General features: G+C 42.3%; 1 protein-coding gene across 2 annotated transcripts; it reads right to left on the bottom strand.

Moving 5' to 3' along the window:
* Positions 481 to 19,527, bottom strand: LOC102178878 (protein lifeguard 2). Of its 2 annotated transcripts, XM_013963124.1 has the most exons (9): positions 19,259 to 19,527; positions 12,823 to 12,901; positions 11,814 to 11,867; positions 11,075 to 11,165; positions 9,222 to 9,259; positions 9,046 to 9,133; positions 7,405 to 7,494; positions 4,901 to 4,948; positions 481 to 988 (listed from the first exon to the last, which is right to left on the bottom strand). In XM_013963124.1, exons 1-9 carry the CDS (start codon positions 19,521 to 19,523, stop codon positions 836 to 838), a joined length of 906 nt encoding a protein of 301 aa, XP_013818578.1. In that variant the 5' UTR covers positions 19,524 to 19,527; the 3' UTR covers positions 481 to 835. The 2 variants fall into 2 exon arrangements, with proteins under 2 accessions (XP_013818578.1, XP_017902923.1); XM_018047434.1 differs by lacking the exon at positions 7,405 to 7,494 and having other exon boundaries at positions 489 to 988; positions 19,259 to 19,525.

Raw genomic sequence — 21,136 nt, 5'->3', positions numbered from 1 at the left:
GAGCACAAACACTGTAAAGAAATTCTACCACAAGAGTGGATATATGGCTAGTTTGGAACAGGTAATCAAATTCAGGTGGGTGTATGTACTATAGTGCTTGTTACTTAAGTCCATGTGTCTTATCTGAGATCTGTATGTTCAGTTAAATCTGGAAATAAAGCTCCATGATAAATCTAGAGAGACTAGAAGATGTCATCTGATTTCCCCATCCTATCCCCTGCACAATCCATCCATGCTAGAAATGGCCCCTGATTATCTTCCTGCCAGACACTGAAGTAGTTCAGACCTCAAAGGTTGGCCTGGGAGCAAACAGATATTTGAGATAGAAACAAAGAGATCTCTCAAGATAGAATTTACTTCTCCAGTCTGACTTGAATCCAAGAGAAAGGCAGAATTCTTTGGTTCACCTTACTCTTAAGCCAGATGGCAAAATATTCCCACCAAATGTCCACATCAAGAGAAGAGAATGGAGTAAATATAGGTTTCTATAATCAGTTTTATTCATGTAGATGGACATTGTTTACAGTTTTAAGTAATACCTGGAAAACTTCAACAAAGTAATGAGCATCTTACAAATGTTTGTAAGTATGTAGTTATGTACTCATCTTTTAAATTTATAAAAATCAGAAAATGTCCACCAGAAAGTTTTGTAATGTAACAGTGGAACTAAAAATATATATAACAGCTATAGCTACTGTCTACTGAATGCTTGCTTTCATTTGACAAGAAAAAAAAGTATTTTTTAAAATAGAGGGGCTTATGGAGTGGTAACCTGCAGTCTTCACAGCCGTCCCTCCTTCCCTCTCTTCAGCATGAGCCAGCCTTGCCCATGTGACTACCGTCCCATTCCAATCAGTTGCAAAATAAAAAGAAAAAGGTTGATTATGTCCATGTAGATGTTCAGGGCAGCAAAAACATACTCTTCAGGGTCCAGGTCAGAATGATGGTGGCGCCCTCCCACCATCAGCTGCACATCCATCACCAAGTACTTAAAGAAAAGAAAGAAGAATCAGCTACTTAAACTGTACATTTTGATCAAAGAAGTGTCCTGAGACTATCTGGAAAGTATCTTACCATCAGTAAAAGTAAATTTGTAGCTAGAGATGTTATTCTTACAGCCTCAATCATTCACAATCTCCCCAGGCTGGTGCTCTGTCTATTAAAGCAAGTGCTTCACTCTCCTGAAGCCAGTGGGACCAAATCTGTGAGCCCTCCTTTCCTTCCAAGTCTAGAAACCTCTGTGCCTCTGGTCAGTGACGTGGACCAGGTAGGCTAATTGGACACAGAGAGAAACTAAAAAATGCCCTGTGTTTGTGACTTTCCAGCAGGTTCTCACTGAAAACAAAGAAGGAAGAGACAGATGGTTCCCCTGACCCTTATATTACCCACAGCAGTAGTTCTGACTCTCCTTTGGGTGATAGCATTTTTCAAAGCTTAGCATTGGAGATGGCTTTGTGATGGTGTCAGTATTTCCAAAATAGAATGAGGAGATTTATGTATGGTTAAATAACCCCCAATTAAACGTTTTAGCTCAGCTGTGGTAGGTAAAATTACAAGCTTCTTAAACATCAAGAAGAAAGTCGGAGAGCCCTCTCACCCTTGTGTTTGTTGCAAAGTGAGCAAACGTGGGCAGCGCAAGTGCGCTAGAGGGAGGAAGGGAAAACAAGCGGCTCCTCGGGCCTTTCTGTCCAGACCGCGGACTCAGAGTCCAGTGCCGTGAGGCAGTGGGGCAACCTTGGCACTACAGGGAGTTCTTGGGGTTTTCAAGATTCTTGAAAATTAGCCGTTTTAGAATAACATCCACTACAGTGAAACCCATCCCAAGTAGTTCAGGTTATCAACTCTCCCTGGGTCCTGGTTCCCACTCAGGCTTCTAAGAATGAAGACGGGAGGAGGGAAAAAGAACAGGAGGAAAAGGAAGAATTGGGCACCTTCTAGGTAGCCTCTTATCTATTCAGGATAGACACCATCTCATATAAAGTGGGAACGACCTAGTTGAGGCAGGTGAGATTAACAGAGCCTCCAAGAAGGGAAGATCACTCTGTGGCAAGTGGTAGAGAAAGGAGTCAAACCCGAGGCTGGGGGTTGCCAAGGCAGCTCCCTCACCTGGACCATTGAGTCCCATCCCACTTATCCTCCCCCTCCCAATGTCTGATTCCAGCAACTTTGTGCAGAAAAAGCTAGAATGAACCAACCACTCCAGTTTGCCCAGGGGCTTCATGTGTCTTCAGTAACCCCTCAGTCCCAGGCAAACCAGGACAGTTGGTCATTCTTTAAAAAAGGCCCCCAGCAGCTGAACTTCCAGCCTTGCTCCTAGCCTCCATCTGTAACCCCGGAGTCCTAACATCTATGGAAAAGTGCTGTTCTTTCTCCCTCCCCTCCAAGAACTGCTGACTTTATCTTATTTCTTCTTATACGAGAGATACTGACTCCTAATCATTTCATGTGTTGGTAGTGAGGAGGGCAGAGTGCACCTCCCTGGTGAGGGTGTGTGTTTGAAGGCAGACAGGGAAGTGGGAGAGTAAAGTGAGCTGGGATCAAGCTGTCCGCCCCCTGGCCCCAGGGAAAGAGGACTCAGGACACCATGCCAGAGACAGCCAGCTCACAGGGAAGCCCTGATCAAGATTTGAAGCCCCGGGAACATTTAGGGGTTCAATGAACAGTCATAATAAGGTTGTAGGATACAAAGTTACTATACAACAGTCAATTGATTTCCTATATGCCAGCAGTGAATAAGTGAAACTGGAGATTAAAAACACAAAAACATTTCCACTAGCATCCAAAAAAAAATTAAATACTTAGATATAAATCTAACAAAATATGTGTAAGAACTGCATGAGGAAAACTAAAAAGCTCTGATGAATGAGATTAGGGAAGAACTAAATACATGGAGAGACATTCCATGTTCGTGGATAGAAAGACTCAATATTGTCAAATATCAGTTGTTCCAACTTCATCTATAGATTCAACACAACCCCAATCAAAACCCTAGCAAGTTATTTTGTGGACATTGACAGACCACTGCTAAAACTGATTTGGAGAGACAAAAGACCCAGAATAACCAACATGATACTGGAGGAGAAGAATAAAGTTGGAGGACTGATGCTACCAGACAACAACATTTACTATAAAGTTGTAATCAAGATGGTATGGTCTTGGCAAAAAGACTTAACGAATATATAGATCAGCAGAAAAGAATAAAGAGCAAAGGCAATATTCATCTCTTCAACAGATGGTGCTGAAACAACTGAGCATCCACATGCCAAAAAAAAAAAAAGATCTAGACACAGACCTTACACCTTTCACAAAATAGCTCATACCAGGGACTTCCCTGGCAGTCCGATGGTTACGACTCTGTGCTTCCACTGCAGGAGGCTCAGAATCAATCCCTGGTCCAGATCCTGCATACCATGCAGCATGGTCAAAAAAATAAAATAAATTTTAAAAAATAATGAATAATAGACTTCTTTGTAAAACATATAACTCCTAAGAGGTAGCATAGGAGGGAATCTAGATGACCTTTGGTATGGTGATGGTTTCTTAAATATGACACCAAAAGTATTATCCATTAAAGAAGTAATAGATAAATTAGACTTCATTAAAATTAATATTTTCTGCTCTGTGAAAGACAATGTGAAGAGAATGATAATGCAAGCTACAAACTGAGAGAAATTATTTGCAAGAGAAACATAAAGGACTGGCACCCTAAATATACCAAGAACTCTTAAAACTCAACAGTAAGAAAACAAACAACTTGATTACAAAGTGGGCCAAAGAACTTAATAGACACCTCACCAAAGAAGATATATAGATGGCAAATAAGCATATGAAAAGATGCTCTACATCTTATGTCAACAGGAAAGTGCAAATTAAAATAACAATAAGGTACCACTATGCACCTATCAGAATGGCCAAAATCTGAAATACTGATAACCTCACATGCTGATGAGGACATGAAGCAATAGGAACTCTCATATACTGCTAGTGGGGAATGCAAATATTACAACCACTTTGGAATACTGTCTTACAGAACTGAACTTACTCTTACTGTATGGTCTAGTAAATGTGCTCCTTGGAATCTCCCCAAAGGAGCTGAAATCATCTGTCCACACAAAAGCATGCACACGGATGTTTGTAGTAACTTTATTCATAACTGCCAAAATTTGAAAGCAAACAAGATGCCCCTCAGTAGATGAATGAATAAATTAATTGTGGTACATCCAGAGGGTGGAATATTATTCAACATTAAAAAGAGATGAGCTACCAAGCCGTGAGAAGACATGGAGGAATTTTAAGTGCAGGTGCTAAGTAAAAGAAGTCAGTCTGAAAAGGCTTCATGCCGTATGATTCCTACTGTGGGACATTCTGGAAAAGGCAAAACTTGGAAACAGTAAGATAACCTGATTAGTGGTTGCCAGGGGTTGGGGATCAGCTTGGAGGAGCAAAGAGGATTTTTAGAGCAGTGAAAATACTCTGTATGGTATTACAATGATGGGCACATATCATTATACATTTGTCCAAACCCGTAGAATGCAGAACACCAAAGAGTGAACCCTAATGTGGGTGACTGTGGTATATTAATGTTCGTTCGTTCATCAATTGTAGTAAATGTTACACTTCGGTGGCAGATATTGACATTGGGGATGGTGATGCCTGTATGGAGGCTGGGAAATCTCTATCTTCCTTTCAGTTTTACTGTGAACCTAAAGCTACTCTAAGAACTGTCTTTATAAAAAGTAAAAAGGAGAAGGAAGAGGATGAGAAGAAAGAAGGAGCAAGTCAGCGGGAGGGCTTTCCAGTGAATCACTGACTCCGCTTGACTCCAGGCCCAGGAGAGGTTTTAAGGCCCTGTCAATGGACATTCATATTCTTTATCAAAGAAAGGGGGAGATGGACGTACGAGTGAGAAGATCACAGTTCCAAGTCCGGCATACAATAGATGCAACCACTGCAAAAAGAAAGGATACAACGGTGTGTTAAGAGCAAGACTGGGAACAACACAGGGGGTCACTTAGGTCACTGCTGTTAGATAAGATGCTTAGAAAGTCAAAGCTGTGGGGAAATTAATTTTTCTTGAACATAGTTGGTCAATAGTATCAACTCAATTCCATTCAGCAAGGAGGTAAACACTACCCGTTATATATATCAAGTAATGGTCATCGAGCAAGTACTAAACATCTCATGCATAGTAAGGCAAATGGGATATACTGAGTATGTTTCCTTTTTTGCCCCATCCACACAGCTCTTCTAGAAAAAGTGCCCTCCCCTCAGCTCAGGGAATATTGTGACCCTCACACAGCCTTGCTAGAGCCGATTGACAAGAGGTGGGAGATGCCACTCCAACAGCGTGAATCTCTTGACTGACCAGGAACCTCTTACATGACCAGGATCAAAGAGATCCTCTGGGCCAGGTATAAATCAGTTCTCATGATAGAGGGATCCAGGCAGCCATTGTGTGATTAGTCAGTGCTGGGTTAGCTGGTGCTTTACAAGCCGAGATGACCAAGAAAGGGCGGTGGGGTTTCCATTTCTGTGAATTCTGGCTCTTCTTCCTACCTAGGAGAGTCTCTGGGCCTTTGCCTTGAGCCAATCTGAGTGGTATGTGTTCCCTGCCACCAAAACAGCCCTGATCAGCGTATGTGACAAATTGATCTGAATACTGCAGAAGAGAATAAGGAAGTGGTGTACATCATCTGAGGAACAATGGCATTCACTCCTCAGGATGAGAGATGGGGAACCTCTGCCAACCAGAGAAGGTTCTTGAGGAAACAGTGAAACCAGGGGCCAGCTATATACTGCGTGAGGCCCCCTGTTCTCAGACTGAGCTGGGTGTGAGAGGACAGCTGGCAACTGCAGCCTGAAGGGTTCACAACTGCCAGGGCCCAACAGGCATGCGTGCTTAGCTATCCAACTTCCATTTAATCATATGCTTAAGATCATATATTATTGGTATTTGTGACAGGAAATTTAGAATGGAAACTAGGGTTCCTGTATCTAGTAGGAAATACAGTTTCTTAACTGCTCCTGAGTGGCATGGTAAAGATGTAAGGAACCCACCCACCACATAAATATGTGTATTATTACTACAGTATCTGTGCCACCATCAGGAACAATAAATGGAGAACTATGGCCTTTAAAGACATATCTATGATGTCTTTGAGTTTATCTCCAAAATCCAGGCAGAAATACTGATTCTGTGTCTGAAGTCCATTTAGCAACGCCACTTGTTGCCACAGAAACTCTTTAATTCAGCAGCAGGACCAAGTTGGCCTTGGGGCTTTAGACGGATGGTCACAAGCCCCAGGCCAGTCCTCTGTGAGCCTGGCTTCCAGTAAGGTCTCCATACAGGGGCCAGTCTAGGCCCCTACCAGATGTGGGGCCAGACCTTCTCATTCTGCCTGTCCAGTTGCACACCGGACTCAGTCCACGGACAGTGTGCGTGGTGGAAAGAGTGTGACCACCAGATCACATGGACGTTGCTCTAACCCCAGTCCTACCGTCTACTCCCTGGGTGCAGTGTGGAGTGTGAATTCTTTAATTTATTTGAGCCTGTTTTCTTTTCTATAAGATTAGATGAGATATGTACTTTTCAGGAATGTTGTGAGAATTAACTTTGATGACTTTGAGAAAAACATATAGGCCTGTGTATGATATCTAATAAGAAGGCAATAAATATATTAAAGCAAAAAATTTTAAAAAAAAGAATGGAAGGAAGAAAGCTGGCATTGGAAACCGAGGAGCTTCCTCTAGGCGGCTGCTGTCAGAAAAGCAAGCCCATGCAGGCTTGCCCATCTCTGCACCCTCGTTTCTTCAGACAAGCAGCACCATGTAGGGAAGTTGGAATCTGATCTGCCCTGTGGGTTGGCCACCTCCATGATCCTCTTAGGGGAGGACAGCTGTTTTCTCAGCTTGGAGCTCAGTCTTCACACCCAGACCTCCTGTCAGTGGTCCCCCCACCACACTGGTGTGGCAGGCGACCTTGGAGACCTCCAGCTATGGGGAGGGGCAAGTAACTGACCAGGGCCCTGGTGGCCGTGCAGTGAGACCCACGGCAGTTTCCTTCCTGGGTCATGCTTTACCCTGTCAATCACTGGAAGGGCAGCAGAGCCTTCCTGGGAGACCCAGGACCCCCTGGTGGGCTTGCCAAAGCCTTCTTAGACGGCACGACATCCAGCAAGCTCCCCTCTTACTTCCCTCTCCTCCACCTGGGCTCACGTGTGCTGTCGTGTTCTGACAGCTCTTACAGCCCTTGTCACCCCGCGCTATTCTGTCGCAGACCTCTCTCCCACCAGGGTCTTTGCAAGTTTCACCCATCTGGTGTCTGCTTCTAGACCAACCACACAACCAGCACTTCACCTGATATTCTGCCAGTCCTCTGAGGGTTTCAAAGGAGGGCCCACTTACATATGATCGAATGAAGATTAAGATAATTCCATAGATGATAAGTACGAAGAGTAAAACAAACAGCATTCCATTTAGCAAAGTGAAATCCCACTGAGGAAACATAAAAAACACAAAAACGATTCAATTTTCATCCATAGGAACTTCAGGGTGTTTAGAGATGTATCTCATACCCCCTAGACAAACTGGCCCATTTGCTACCAATGTACCCTGGCTAATCCCAAGAACCGTGGAAATTCATTGGCTCTACACACTGAAAAATGCTACATAAAAGGTATTGTGCTTCTTCAAGGGAGGGAAAATGTAAGGTATGGATGAAATAACAGGAGCCACAAATTTGCAATTTTTGAAACTAGGTAATTGGCACATGGGGGTTCGTTAAAATATTCTATTTGTGTGTATATCTTTATAAAGTTTTCCATAACACAAAATGTACACTGAATAAGTAGGATGTAAATTTGTAAGTATAGTAGGATCATAATCATTCATATTTTTAAAAGCATGTGCATAGAATACATTAATGGCATTCAATGGATGAAGATGTTAACTGGGTACCTTTCTCACATTTGTATGTATCAATTTTAGTGTATACATTTCAGTAGAAATATATATACTAAGCTTTCAAAAATTGATGATCCTTTTGTAAACCTAAAATTTATTAATGTGCTTTTATATAAATCAATAACCAAATCAGCTTAGAGAAGATTAGCATTTTTAAAAGAAAGAGGAATATGCATCTTCTGACCTGAAAAAAATTGGATCAGGAAGCGAAAGAAGATCCTCAAATCCAATGTGTTTCCTTGCAAGTGTGTTTTCCTAATTCCTCTGTCTCCCTATGTCACTCCCTGCCTTCAACACACCAAGAGAATAGAGTACAAGGTCACCGAGGCTGGTTCTTGGGCTGGAAGCATCGGCAGCGCCTGGGAAGTGAACGTTACTGACCCCCAGCCCAGACCTTGCCTTCACAATGCCAGGCGTGGGGCTCAGCAGTCTGTGTTTCACAAGCTCTCCAGGTGACTCTGATGTCTGCTAAGAAAATTCGTCTAGAGCTGTGCTTTCAATATACATGCTAATAAGCACTGGAAATAGAGCTGCTTCAAACTGAGATGGCTGCAAGTAGAAAATACACACTGGATTTGAATTTTAGTTTGAAAAAGAAAAAAGAGTGGAAAATGACTACTTTTGTTATGCTGATTATATGTTGAAATAATAACCCTTCATATATATTGGGTTAAATGAAATATGTCATTAAAATTAATTTTACCTGTTTCCTTTTACTTAAATTTTTTCTGATGCGGACCATCTTTGTAAGTCTTTATTGAATTTTGTTACAATATTGCTTCTGCTTTATGTTTTCTCTTTTGTATGCGAGGCATGTGAGATCCCAGCTCCCTGACCAGAGATGGAACCCACACCCCCTGCGCGAGAAGGCAAAGTCTTAACCACTGGGCCTCCAGGGAAGCCCCTCTTACGTTTTTAGCACGGTCACTAGGAAAGCCAGAAGGCAGAAGACGAGTGCTCGGTGGAGGTGAGGCCCCCAGGAAGCAGCCAGCCAGGGGGAGGAGGAAGCAGAATGGGTCAGGAGGGGCAGAGGAAGATAGTCACACACTGCCTATGACAGAAAGCGGCTTCAAAAACACGTACTTTTGTTTGAAGAGCAAATAAACTGAGTGATAGCGTCACCAGAGCTGTTGCTCCTGTTGCCCATAACACTTCCTCGGCGTTATAGAAACTGAAACCAGAGACTGTGATTATTGTTCACGTAATGTTAGAAGAAAAGCATGCACACACAAATGAAAAAACGTGTATCAAAGACTTACACTGACACGGTTCCTAGCAGCAAACCTTGAAGAACTGTCTAAAAACAAAATTCACAATTAATCAGAAGCCTGCTTCCCACGGCGCCAAAGCCAGAAGAGTTGGTTTCAGGTATGTCAGAGGGGAACTAGCAGGAATATTCATGATCTTAGCGCACAAAGCTATAGGCTATGCCATATGGAAATAATGGAAATAAACATTTTCTTAATGTTCTCCCTAAGACTGACAAGAAAAAATTCTCATATGAGTAAAAAGTTCTTAGAATACAATAGTAACTTTCAACATTTTCAGTGAGTTAAACTGCATATGTTATTACTTAGAAATGTAGAAACCAAGGTATAAGCTTTATCTGTAGACCATACTGTCAATAATCAAATGGGACCATCCACACAAATCTTACCATTTTATCAGAGCAGGACATGCTATTTCTATTAACACCTCAGCAACTGTTTCAGTACTGACCTTTCCCATAGTGCTTGGATGAGAACAAAATGCGTCAAACCTCAGATGTGGGAGGACTGTTGAGACCTCAATACCTGGGGGTGGGGCTGGAGGACACTTACCAACAGAGCATGCAGCTGCACTGGGAGGTGCCAATCCTCAGCTCTGAAGTGGGCTGCACGGGGGCAGTGTGGGGGCTGTATAGGGGTCCGAGGATTCCCTTGGTCCAAATGAACCAGGGATGGGGCGGCGTGGGAGAGAGGGAGGAGCTGAGAACCAGAAGCAGTCAAGCCAGAGGATGATACCAAGAAGGCAGTGATGGTATGCCGAGGCCCACAGTTGGGCTCCAGGACTGACCAGCAGGCCACTGAGAACTGCAGCTGGCAGGGCTGCAGGGCCTGAGGACATTCCCAGCTGGCCTGATGCTCTGTCTTCTCCGTGACATGAGGAAGCTATTCTTCCCAGCATGTAATTCACATTAGACAACGCAAGATCCTCAGATTTTCAGGATGGGAGATGCAAGATTCTGAGCGCTGAGAAACTCGTTGCCCATGTGTCCTTGCTCACATTGACCACCAGGAGGCGCAGATCCAAATCTAGGCTGATCAAACTCAAACGCTCGAGGCTAGACATTTTGTGCACTAATCTCACCTCTGGCTTCACTTGCCTTTCCTTATTTTTCCTGCCATCAGATTTCCCTACCAACTTATCTTCTTACGTTGTGTGTATTTTTATACGCTACCTCAACACTGATATGGAACCAGGTGAGAAACAAATGAATTGGTGAGTAAATCTTCTCATGGAAGGGTGGTCAGCAGTTCGTGGGAGCAATTGCATAGAATCTGACTTTCTTTCCAACTCGTTGAACCACAATGAGATTTCCTCTGCGTTTTCCTAAGAGGAGCAAATGCTTATTGTCAGTGAGTTCACTGCCTCCAGGAGGTAAGAGTGTTGGCCCAACTGGTATAAACATTGACAGAACAGAAACCTCAATTACAACATAGTCAGGAGACGTTGAAATAGAAGTAAAATAAATTTTACAGAGAAAGTTACATTTCTTGCACACAATTTGTGAACTAAATGTGGAACTCACTCTCCATAGCAAAATGAGTTTGTTGTGCCTGACAGAGGACAGTCGGGTTAACTGTCTTGGGAGACTTGGGAGCAGGCCTCTCAGAGGCAAGTTTGCCGGCCCAAAGGAGCAGCTGAAGGTCTCCAAATTCTCTAGCTTGTTAAAAGGGTGTAGATTCCACCTCATATGTAAGTTCACTTCAAAATTCATCCAAGAGAACGTCTCACAAATAATTTCTATCTTCTTATTCCTTAGGAAGATTTTTTCCACAAAAAAAGGAATAATGAGATGAAAATATATTTCAGAGGTGAATGACAACGGATGCTAAAGAGGTTTACTTACAAATAATCCCAGGAGAATGTAATTCGCAGGCACCTGGCGGCGGAGTTTCCCACAGCAGGCGAGTACAATAAATATAACAAAAAAGGCTGGCCTGGGGATAATTTAAAACCATGTGTTATTTGCTTCCACTGCTTGTATCATGTGATATATTACAGGTAGAGAGATACAGAGATGTTTGCTCTGATAATACATATTATAAAGAAAAATAAAGATTATTATCTTTACTTTTTTTTTTTTTGCTTTTAAAACTAACTTTTCCCATTGCCATCCACACACAGTTTGTGGGTTCTTTAAAAAATATTTTTACTTTGAAATAATTGTAGATTCACAGGAAATTGCAAAGGATCAGAGGTCCTGTGTACCCTATACACAGTTTGCCCCCATTTTACATATTTAAAGTAGAATACCCAAACCAGTATGTGACATTGGTACAGCGTGTATATATGTAATGCTATGTCATAGATCTGTGACACAAACCTGTGTGCAGATCCATGTAACCAGCACCACAAGGTGTGGAACCATCTCATCATTAAACTACTGTACTATACCTTTATGGTAACACACACACATACACACGCACTCATAAAGCCCTAACTCCCAGCAACTACTAATTTGCTTGTTTTTCATCTCTATAATTTTGTCATTACAAGAATATGTTACCTTTACCTAATTTTCAAAAAAGAACATTAACTGATAGCTAGTAGAAAGAACACTTTTTATTTAATCCAATAATACTTACAAGAGTGTGTAATTGAACCAGGGATTCTTGATCACCCAAGATCGTAAAGCCTTGCTGGTTGAAAAAAAAAAAAATATTGTCTTACACAATAAGTAGTTTATTTTGCTAACTAGTATAATATTTAAGTATAAATTAAACAATTTCATGAGAAGAAAGGGGGAAAACCCTAAGTAGTTGACAATGACAGATGGGAAAGGAAACAGTGAAACATATAACTGTTAAACTGTAAGATAAAGATAAACTGTATCTTACTTCTTAAAATAGGGTCATAAAAAGTACAGTCATAAGTAGTAAGTGAAATTTGCATAAATGCAAATGTCTCAGTGACAATTTTATTTTAAAGTACTGAGATATGTATATAAACAAAAGTAATAAAATTTTCATATATTTGTCTAAAATATAGATTTTCAAAGGATGAGTTTCGGCAGTGATGGATCATACTCCCTGAAATAATTTCTGCATTTAACAGAGATCTAGCCTTCAAGGCCTTCACAATCTCACCTTTTTTCCTTTACTTGATTTTGTCTGTGGAAATAGCTCAGGGAAAATAAAAAAGAAAATAGTACCCAAAATAAGAGTAAGAGAAAAGTTTTTGGCTTAGGAAGTTAAAGTGAAACTCTAGAAATCTACTAACACTTTAGTCTAGGAGTTGCAATAGAAATGGTATATCCTATGAATGACTGGACTTCTCAGGTGGCCCAGTAGAAAAGAACCTGCCTGTCAACGCAGGATACACAAGACATGCAGGTTCGCTCCCTGGGTTGGGAAGATCCCGTGGAGAAGGTAATGGCAACCCACTCCAGTATTCTTGCCTGGAAAATCCCACAGACGGAGGAGCCTGGAGGGCTACAGTCCATGGGGTCACAATCAGATGCAACTGAGCACAGACACACATGAATGATTAGGGAAAAATAGAAAATTTTTTAATGATCAAAATTCAGTCAAGCTAAATAGTGAGAATTAATGTGGGCGACTTAATAGGTCACCTACATCAGTAATGAAGACCTACCAGAAAACAAACAGGCTGACGATTGCCCCAGTGATCAGAAGCTGAATGGACAGGAGGAAGAACACTTTTACGATGAAAGCTGAGGAGACAGAAACTTATTTTTATGAGACAGTATTCAAAAGTAAAAGTATAAAATCTAACTACCTATTTTTGACACTTAGTGAAATAAATTTTTCCTCTGATTTTCTTGAGGACAGGAAAGGGAGTGTGAGTTTAGAGTTGGCCAATGGTGTGACAGTACAGCTCTGCAGAACTCCCAGAAAAGACTCAGTCCAGACTGTAAGAGGCATTTTAGTGGAGACCCAAGGGTTTATCCATAAGAGCCCCCACAATCTAAAGACCAAATTCAAGGGTTTACTTCTGTATTGTGCACACCCCATCCTCCCTAGGACCAAAAGTGACCTGAGAATCTCAGAATGTCACCAGCCCATCCTTAGGGACCCAGCAGCATCCCTGCATAGACGGAGCCAGTGATGCACCGGGGACTGCTGGGGGAGATGGCGTTCACCCCTCTGCAGGGAGTCTGCAGGGCTGTTCCCCCACTTTTCTCTCCACCCTCCCTGTCTTTAGCAACTCCCTTCCCTCCTACTTGTGCAGAAACTGCATAATCTGACTAATGGTAAGTATAACCAAGGAGTTTCAAGCAAGTGGCATGCCAAAGCGGAGTTCAGGGTGTGTTAGCATCTATGTTTACTTCCAGCTAACTACATGGGTTTTTCCAGAGCCCTCCGAATATGCATTGGTAATGACCATTTGCTTTTCTGTGGGCTTCTCCCAACTAATCCCATCACTGTGGATGGTGACTGCAGCCATAATTAGAAGACGCTTGCTTCTTGGAAGGAAAGCTATCACAAACCTAAACAGTGTATTAAAAACCAAAGACATCACTTTGCCAACAAAGGTCCATATAGTCAAAGCTGGTCTTTCCAGTAGTCATGTATGGATGTGAGAGTTGGACCATAAGGAAGGCTGAGCGACAAAGAATTGATGCTTTCTAACTGTGCTGGAGAAGACCCTTGAGAGTTCCTTGGACAGCAAAGAGATCAAACCAGTCAATCCTAAGGGAAATCAACCCTGAATACACATTAGAAGGACTGATGCTGAAGACAAAGCTCCAATACTTTGGTCACCTGATGCGAAGAGCTAACTCATTAGAAAGGACCCTGATGCTGGGAAGGATTGAAGGCAAAAGGAGAAGAAGGTGGCAGAGACTGAGATGGTTGGATAGCATCACGGATTCAATGGACATAAACTTGGACAGACTCTGGGAGTTAGTGGGGGACAGGGAAATCTGGCATGCTTCAGTCCATGGGGTTGCAAAGTCGACTTTGTGACTGAACAATAATCCCAATTTGAAAAGGAAAAAAAAAAAAAGAATGCTGCTTAAAGTTGACTTATAGGATTGTCAATGTGTCCTTTTGCTGGGCAGTTTCTGTGCATTAGAAGTGTGACAATAAAGAAATAGCACTGAGATATATATCCCCAAATGTGTGCTACTGCTTTAAAATATCTACTTAGTTAACTTTAAATTCACATCTAGCATGTATGAAGAACTATAAGAGAATAGATACTAAACGTGACCCAGCCTTATTAGACTAGACCATATAGATCAATGAAATAGAACGGAGAGCCCTAAAACAGTCCCTTACATTTGTGGAATGTGGTCAATTGATTTCTAATAAACATGCTAAGACAATTCAGTGGACAAAGATGAGTCTTTTGAGCAAATGGTGCTGGGGCAACTGGACACATGCATACAAAATGATGAATTTGGGCCCCATCCGCATATCACACACACACGCAAGACTAATTAGTTAAACATCGATCATAAACATAAATGAGAAATATAATCCTTGGAAGAAAGTATAGGTGTAAATCTTTGTGAGCATGGATTAGGCAATGTTTTCTTAGATAATGATACCTAAAACACAAGCAAAGGGAAAAAAAAAAATTGGATTCCATCAAAAGTGGATTTGAATTCCCCTGGTGGTCCATTGGTTAGTAATCTGCCTGCGTTCAGGAGACACTGGTTCGATCCCTCGTCCAGGAGGAGTCCACATGCTGTGGGCAAATTAAACCTGTGCACCACAGCTACTGAAGCCCCTGCATCTAGGGCCTAAGCTCTGCAACAAGACCTACACTACAGAGTAGCCCTCACTTGCCACAATTAGAGAAAGACGATGGGCAGGAATGAAGACCCCACACGGCCAAAAATAATAATAAAAAATAAATTAAAAAAAAGAATTCTCACTTTAAAAAGGCAAAAGCTTTGTGCTTCAAATGACACCATCAAAAAGTGGGAAAAAACCCACAAACTGGGAGAAAGTATTTGCATATCATGTATCTGTGAATTGATCTAGCACAGGAAGAACACTTACACTCCAATTACAAGAAGACAAATAAGAATTTATAATGGGCAAAGCCTGTGTAGTTCCCTCCCACACTGACGCTGGGCTTGGCCACATGACATGTTGGTCAGTGAAACATTAGCACTGGCTTGATTAGCAGAGGCTTCAAAAACTGCTTACACACTGGGGCTTGTCCATCTGGTCTACCTCTTCTTGGGCCCCAGTTCCATGTGATGAGAAATTCAAGCCAAAGAAGAAAGCCAACAACCAACACAAACTGCCATCCACGTCAGAGAGTCATAAAGCCCACTGCAGACTCAGCTGCCAGCTAAGAGTTTCAAAAGGCATCTGTCTTTCCAGCAACAAGGTAGAGGGTGAGGGCCATGGGGAGACAGCAGTGAAGTTCGAAGCTCAGAGTCCATCGTCAAGTCATCCAGGTTCTGAGTGGGCCTCAATTCAGTTCAGTTGCTCAGTCGTGTCTGACTCTTTGCGACCCCACAAACCACAGCACGCCACGCCTCCCTGTCCATCACCAACTCCTGGAGTTTACTCAGACTCATGTCCATTGAGTCGGTGGTGCCATCCAGCCATCTCATCCTCTGTCGTCCCCTTCTCCTCCTGCCTTCAATCTTTCCCAGCATTAGGGTCTTTTCAAACGAGTCAGCTCTTCACATAAGGTGGCCAAAGTATTGGAGTTTCAGCTTCAATATCAGTCCTTCCAATGAACACTCAGGACTAATCTCCTTTAGGATGAACTAGTTGGAACTCCTTACTGTCCAAGGGACTTTCGAGAGTATTTTCCAACACCACAGTTCAAAAGTATCCACTCTTTGACTCTCAGCTTTCTTTATAGTCCAACTCTCACATCCATACATGACCAATGGAAAAACCATAGCCTTGAGACCTTTGTTGGCAAAGTAATGTCTCTGCTTTTTAATATGCTGTCTATGTTGGTCATAACTTTCCTTCCAAGGAGTAAGTGTCTTTTAATTTCATGGCTGCAGATACCACCTGCAGTGATTTTGGAGCCAAAAAAAAAAAAAAGCCACTGTTTCCAATGTTTCCCCATCATTGTCATTAAGTGATGGGACAAGATGCCATGATCTTAGTTTTCTTAATGTTGAGCTTTAAGCCAACTTTTTCACTCTCCTCTTTCACTTTCATCAAGAGGCCTTTTAGTTCCTCTTCACTTTCTGCCATAAGGGTGGTGTCGTCTGCATATCTGAAGTTACTGATATTTCTCCAGGCTTGATTCCAGCTTGTGCTTCCTCCAGCCCAGCATTTCTCATGATGTACTCTGCATATAAGTTAAATAAACAGGGTGACAATATACAGCCTTGACATACTCCTTTTCCTATTTGGAACCAATCTGTTGTTCTATGTCTAGTTCTAACTGTTGCTTCCTGACCTGCATACAGATTTCTCAAGAAGCAGGTCAGGTGGTCTGGTATTCCCATCTCTTTTAGAATTTTCCAGTTTCTTGTGATCCACACAGTCAAAGGCTTTGGCATAGTCAAAAAAGCAGAAATAGATGTTTTTCTGGAACTCTCATGCTTTTTTGATGATCCAGTGGATGTTGGCAATTTGATCTCTGGTTCTTCTGCCTTTTCTAAAACCAGCTTGAACATCTGAAAGTTCACAGTTCACGTATTGCTGGCTTGGAGAATTTTGAGCATTACTTTACTAGTGTGTGAGATAAGTGCAATTGTGCAGTATTCTGAGCATTCTTTGGCATTGCCTTTGCGATCGGAATGAAAGTTGACGTTTTCCAGTCCTGTGGCCATTGCTGAGTTTTCCAAATTTGCTGGCATATTGAGTGCAGCACTTTCACAGCATCATCTTTCAGGATTTGAAGTAGCTCAACTGGAATTTCATCACCTCTACTAGCTTTATTCGTAGTGATGCTTCCTAAGGGCCACTTGACTTCACATTCCAGGATGTCTGGCTCTAAGTGAGTGATCACACCATTGTGATTATCTGGGTCGTGAAGATATTTTTTGTACAGTTCTTCTGTGTATTCTTGCTACCTCTTCTTAGTATCTTCTGCTTCTGTTAGGTCCGTACCATTTCTGTCCTTTATTGAGCCCATCTTTGCATGAAATTTTCCCTTGGTATCTCTAATTTTCTTGAAGAGATCTCTAGTCTTTCCCATTCTATTGTTTTCCTCTATTTCTTTGCATTGATCACTAAAGCTTTCTTATCTCTCCTTGTTATTCTTTGGAACTCTGCATTCAAATGGGTTTATCATTCCTTTTCTCCTTTGCCTTTCTCTTCTTTTCACAGCTATTTGTAAGGCCTCCCCAGACAGCCATTTTGCTGTTTTGCATTTCTTTTCCATGGGGATGGTCTTGATCCCTGTCTTCTGTACAATGTCATGAACCTCATTCCATAGTTCATCAGGCACTCTGTCGATCAGATCTAGGCCCTTAAATCTATTTCTCACTTCCACTGTATAATCATAAGGGATTTGATTTAGGTCATACCTGAATGGTCTAGTGGTTTTCCCTACTTTCTTCAATTTAAGTCTGAATTTGGCAATAAGAAGTTCATGATCTGAGCCACAGTCATCTCCCGGTCTTGTTTTTGCTGACCGTATAGAGCTTCTCCATCTTTGGCCGCAAAGAATATAATCAATCTGATTTCGGTGTTGACCATCTGGTGATGTCCATGTGTAGAGCCTTCTCTTGTGTTGTTGGAAGAGGGTGTTTTCTATGACCAGTGTGTTCTCTTGGCAAAACTCTATTTGCCTTTGCCATGCTTCATTCTGTACTCCAAGTCCAAATTTGCCTGTTACTCCAGGTGTTTCTTGACTTCCTACTTTTGCATTCCAGTCCCCTATAATGAAAAGGACATCATTTTGGGGTGTTACTTCTAAAAGGTCTTGTAGGTCTTCATAGTACCATTCAATATCAGCTTCTTCAGGATTACTGGTTGGGGCATAGACTTGGATTAGTGTTTTATTGAATGGTTTGCCTTGGAAATGAACCGAGATCATTCTTGTCATTTTTGAGACTGCATCCAAGTTCTGCATTTCAGACTCTTTTGTTGACTATGGTGGCTACTCCATTTCTTCTAAGGGATTCTTGGCCACAGTAGTAGGCATAATGGTCATCTGAGTTAAATTCACCCATTCCAGTCCATCTTAGTTCACTGATTCCTAAAATGTTGACGTTCACTCTTGCCGTCTCCTGTTTGACCACTTTCAATTTGCCTTGATTCATGGACCTGACATTCCAGGTTCCTATGCAATATTGCTCTTTACAGCATCAGACCTTGCTTCTGTCACCAGTCACATCCACAGCTGGGTGTTGTTTTGCTTTGGCTCTGTCTCTTCATTCTTTCTGGAGTCATTTCTCCACTGATCTCCAGTAGCATGTTGGGCACCTACCAACCTGGGGAGTTCATCTTTCAGTGTTCTATCTTTTTGCCTTTTCATACCGTTTATGGGGTTCTCAAGGCAAGAACAGTGAAGTGGTTTGCCATTCCCTGCTCCAGTGGACCACATTTTGTCAGAACTCTCCACCATGAACTGTCCATCTTGGGTGGCCCTACATGGCATGGCTTAGTTTTATTGAGTTAGAAGAAGTTAGAAGAGTTAGAAGAAGCCCTAAGCATGGCATATTGTTTTCTGGGACCTACAGGATTTGCCTTGAATTGCTTAACTTCCAACTTCTTATTTCATGAAAGAAAAAAATTCTCATTTATTTTAGCCATAGTGTTTTGGACTTCTGTTACAGCTGAATGTATTTCTGATATAGAATTAATATGTAGGGCTCTGAATTAGTATTCCTTAAAACTAAAGACAGTGTCATGGTATCACTTTGTATGTAAGTTAAGACATTCTGTGTTCAACGACTAACTCACATTTGTTAAGAAAACCACAATTTATTCACCATAATATGTCGATCATGAATTTATGAATGTCTTGGAAAACTTGGGGAGCTGTCTGTTCTTGCATATATCATGTTTCATGGTAAAGCATGATGGGAAAAACTAAGGGCAAATTTAAATCCTACAACCCACCCTGTGGAAATATTTTAAGAGAATTTTACTGTTCTTTCCCAAAAAGGCCATTTCTTTATTCTTACCTCTGCGGACAGCTGTTTCTGAAAATGGGCCAGGGTTGATGTCGTCTGTAGTAGTCTCTGGCGAAATCTGTACCACATAAGTATCTGCTCGCTTACCAGCCTTTGAGTGTGGATTTCCACGAGCTTGTTGTGGCTCCTGAGTCGAAGGTACAGTTCCATAGGACCGAACAGACTTGCCCCCAACATAAGCATCTGCAGCTTTCCGAACTAGATGTTGATGATCTCCAGAGCCAAAGTCTATTGGTTCACTGACCTCCAAGTCCATTTTCCTGGAGAGGGAACACTGTTACTCAGGTCCTTATGCGTGAACCACTACAACCTTAGCAACTTCATAACATCAGATGTTTTCCCTTTAACTCCCTTTGCTCTGTGCTTTCCAAGTCATTGCTCCACAGATACTGGTTGAATAAATGATGAACAAATAGTTTGAATATGAGAACTACAGATTAAAATCACTTTATTTCTATTAGGAAAGTCATATGTTTATAGATTTATTCTGCAACAAGTGAATAAACTCCCTCTTACGTTGAGTTGCCCTTGTCACCTTCGCCCCTAAAGAGCTTACATTTTGGGAGAGAAGATAATCAAATAAGCAATCCTATAAAAGGCAACAGAAGTAGGGCCAGAAACATGGAGGATATTATGAGGGTAACAAAGTGTAGAAGAAGATGCAGAGAGTAGAAGAGGTGGTCAAGAGCCTCCAGAGAAAGTGAGGTTTAAGCCAAGGTGGGGAGAGGAGAAGGAGTCAGTCAGGTAAAGAGGTAGGGGAAGGTTTTCCGAGGCAGAGGAGTCTGTCTGGACCCGGACTGGAGGAAGCAGAGAGGCAGGTTCCAGAAACTGAAAGAAGTTCACTGGATGGAGTTAGGGAGTTGGAAGGGGAAAGCAGAGTGAGGTTAGAAACAGGAGAGTAGAAGGGGCAGGCTGTTGCGGGGCTGGCGAGTCAAATTCATCCTGAAGGCCATGGTTGAATAGTGGTCCCCCAAAACAACCCAGCCCAGTATTCTTGCCTGGAAAATCCCGTGGACAGAGGAGCCTGGCGGGCTACAGTCCATGGGGTCACAAAGAGTCGGACACAACTTAGCGACTGGGCACGCCCGCAACACAGGTATCCACGTCCTAACCCCCGAACCTGTGAACCTATTACTGCGTGTGGCAAAAGAAACACTGCAGGTGTGATTAAGTTAAGGAGTGTGAGATGGGACTATCTGGGTGGACCCAATTGATTTACAAGGGTCCTGATTACCGTATTTATAAGAGGAAGGAGGGCCAGAGTCAGGAAGGAGGCATGACGAGAGCAGCCCAGGCCAGAGGGATTCAGAGGCTGGCTATGAAGGTGGAGGAAGGGGCCGTGAGCCAAGAAATGCAGGAGGCCCGTAGGAGTCGGAAACGGTCAGGAAATGTATTCTTACATTTGAAGGAATGTATAGTCCTTGGAAGAAAAGTTATGACCAACCTAGATAGCATATTCCAAAGCAGAGACATTGCTCTGCCAACTAAGGTCCGTCTAGTCAAGGCTATGGTTTTTCCTGTGGTCATGTATGGATGTGAGAGTTGGACTGTGAAGAAGGCTGAGCGCCGAAGAATTGATGCTTTTGAACTGTGGTGTTGGAGAAGACTCTTGAGAGTCCCTTGGACTGCAAGGAGATCCAACCAGTCCATTCTGAAGGAGATCAACCCTGGGATTTCTTTGGAAGGAATGATGCTAAAGCTGAAACTCCAGTACTTTGGCCACCTGATGCGAAGAGTTGACTCATTGGAAAAGACTCTGATGCTGGGAGGGGTTGGGGGCAGGAGAAGAAGGGGACGATCGAGGATGAGATGGCTGGATGACATCACGGACTCGATGGACGTGAATATGAATGAACTCCGGGAGTTGGT

This window comes from Capra hircus, chromosome 4 (assembly GCF_001704415.2).
Source record: "Capra hircus breed San Clemente chromosome 4, ASM170441v1, whole genome shotgun sequence".
Lineage (NCBI taxonomy): Eukaryota > Metazoa > Chordata > Mammalia > Artiodactyla > Bovidae > Capra > Capra hircus.
This window is presented reverse-complemented; position numbering and strand designations above follow the sequence as displayed.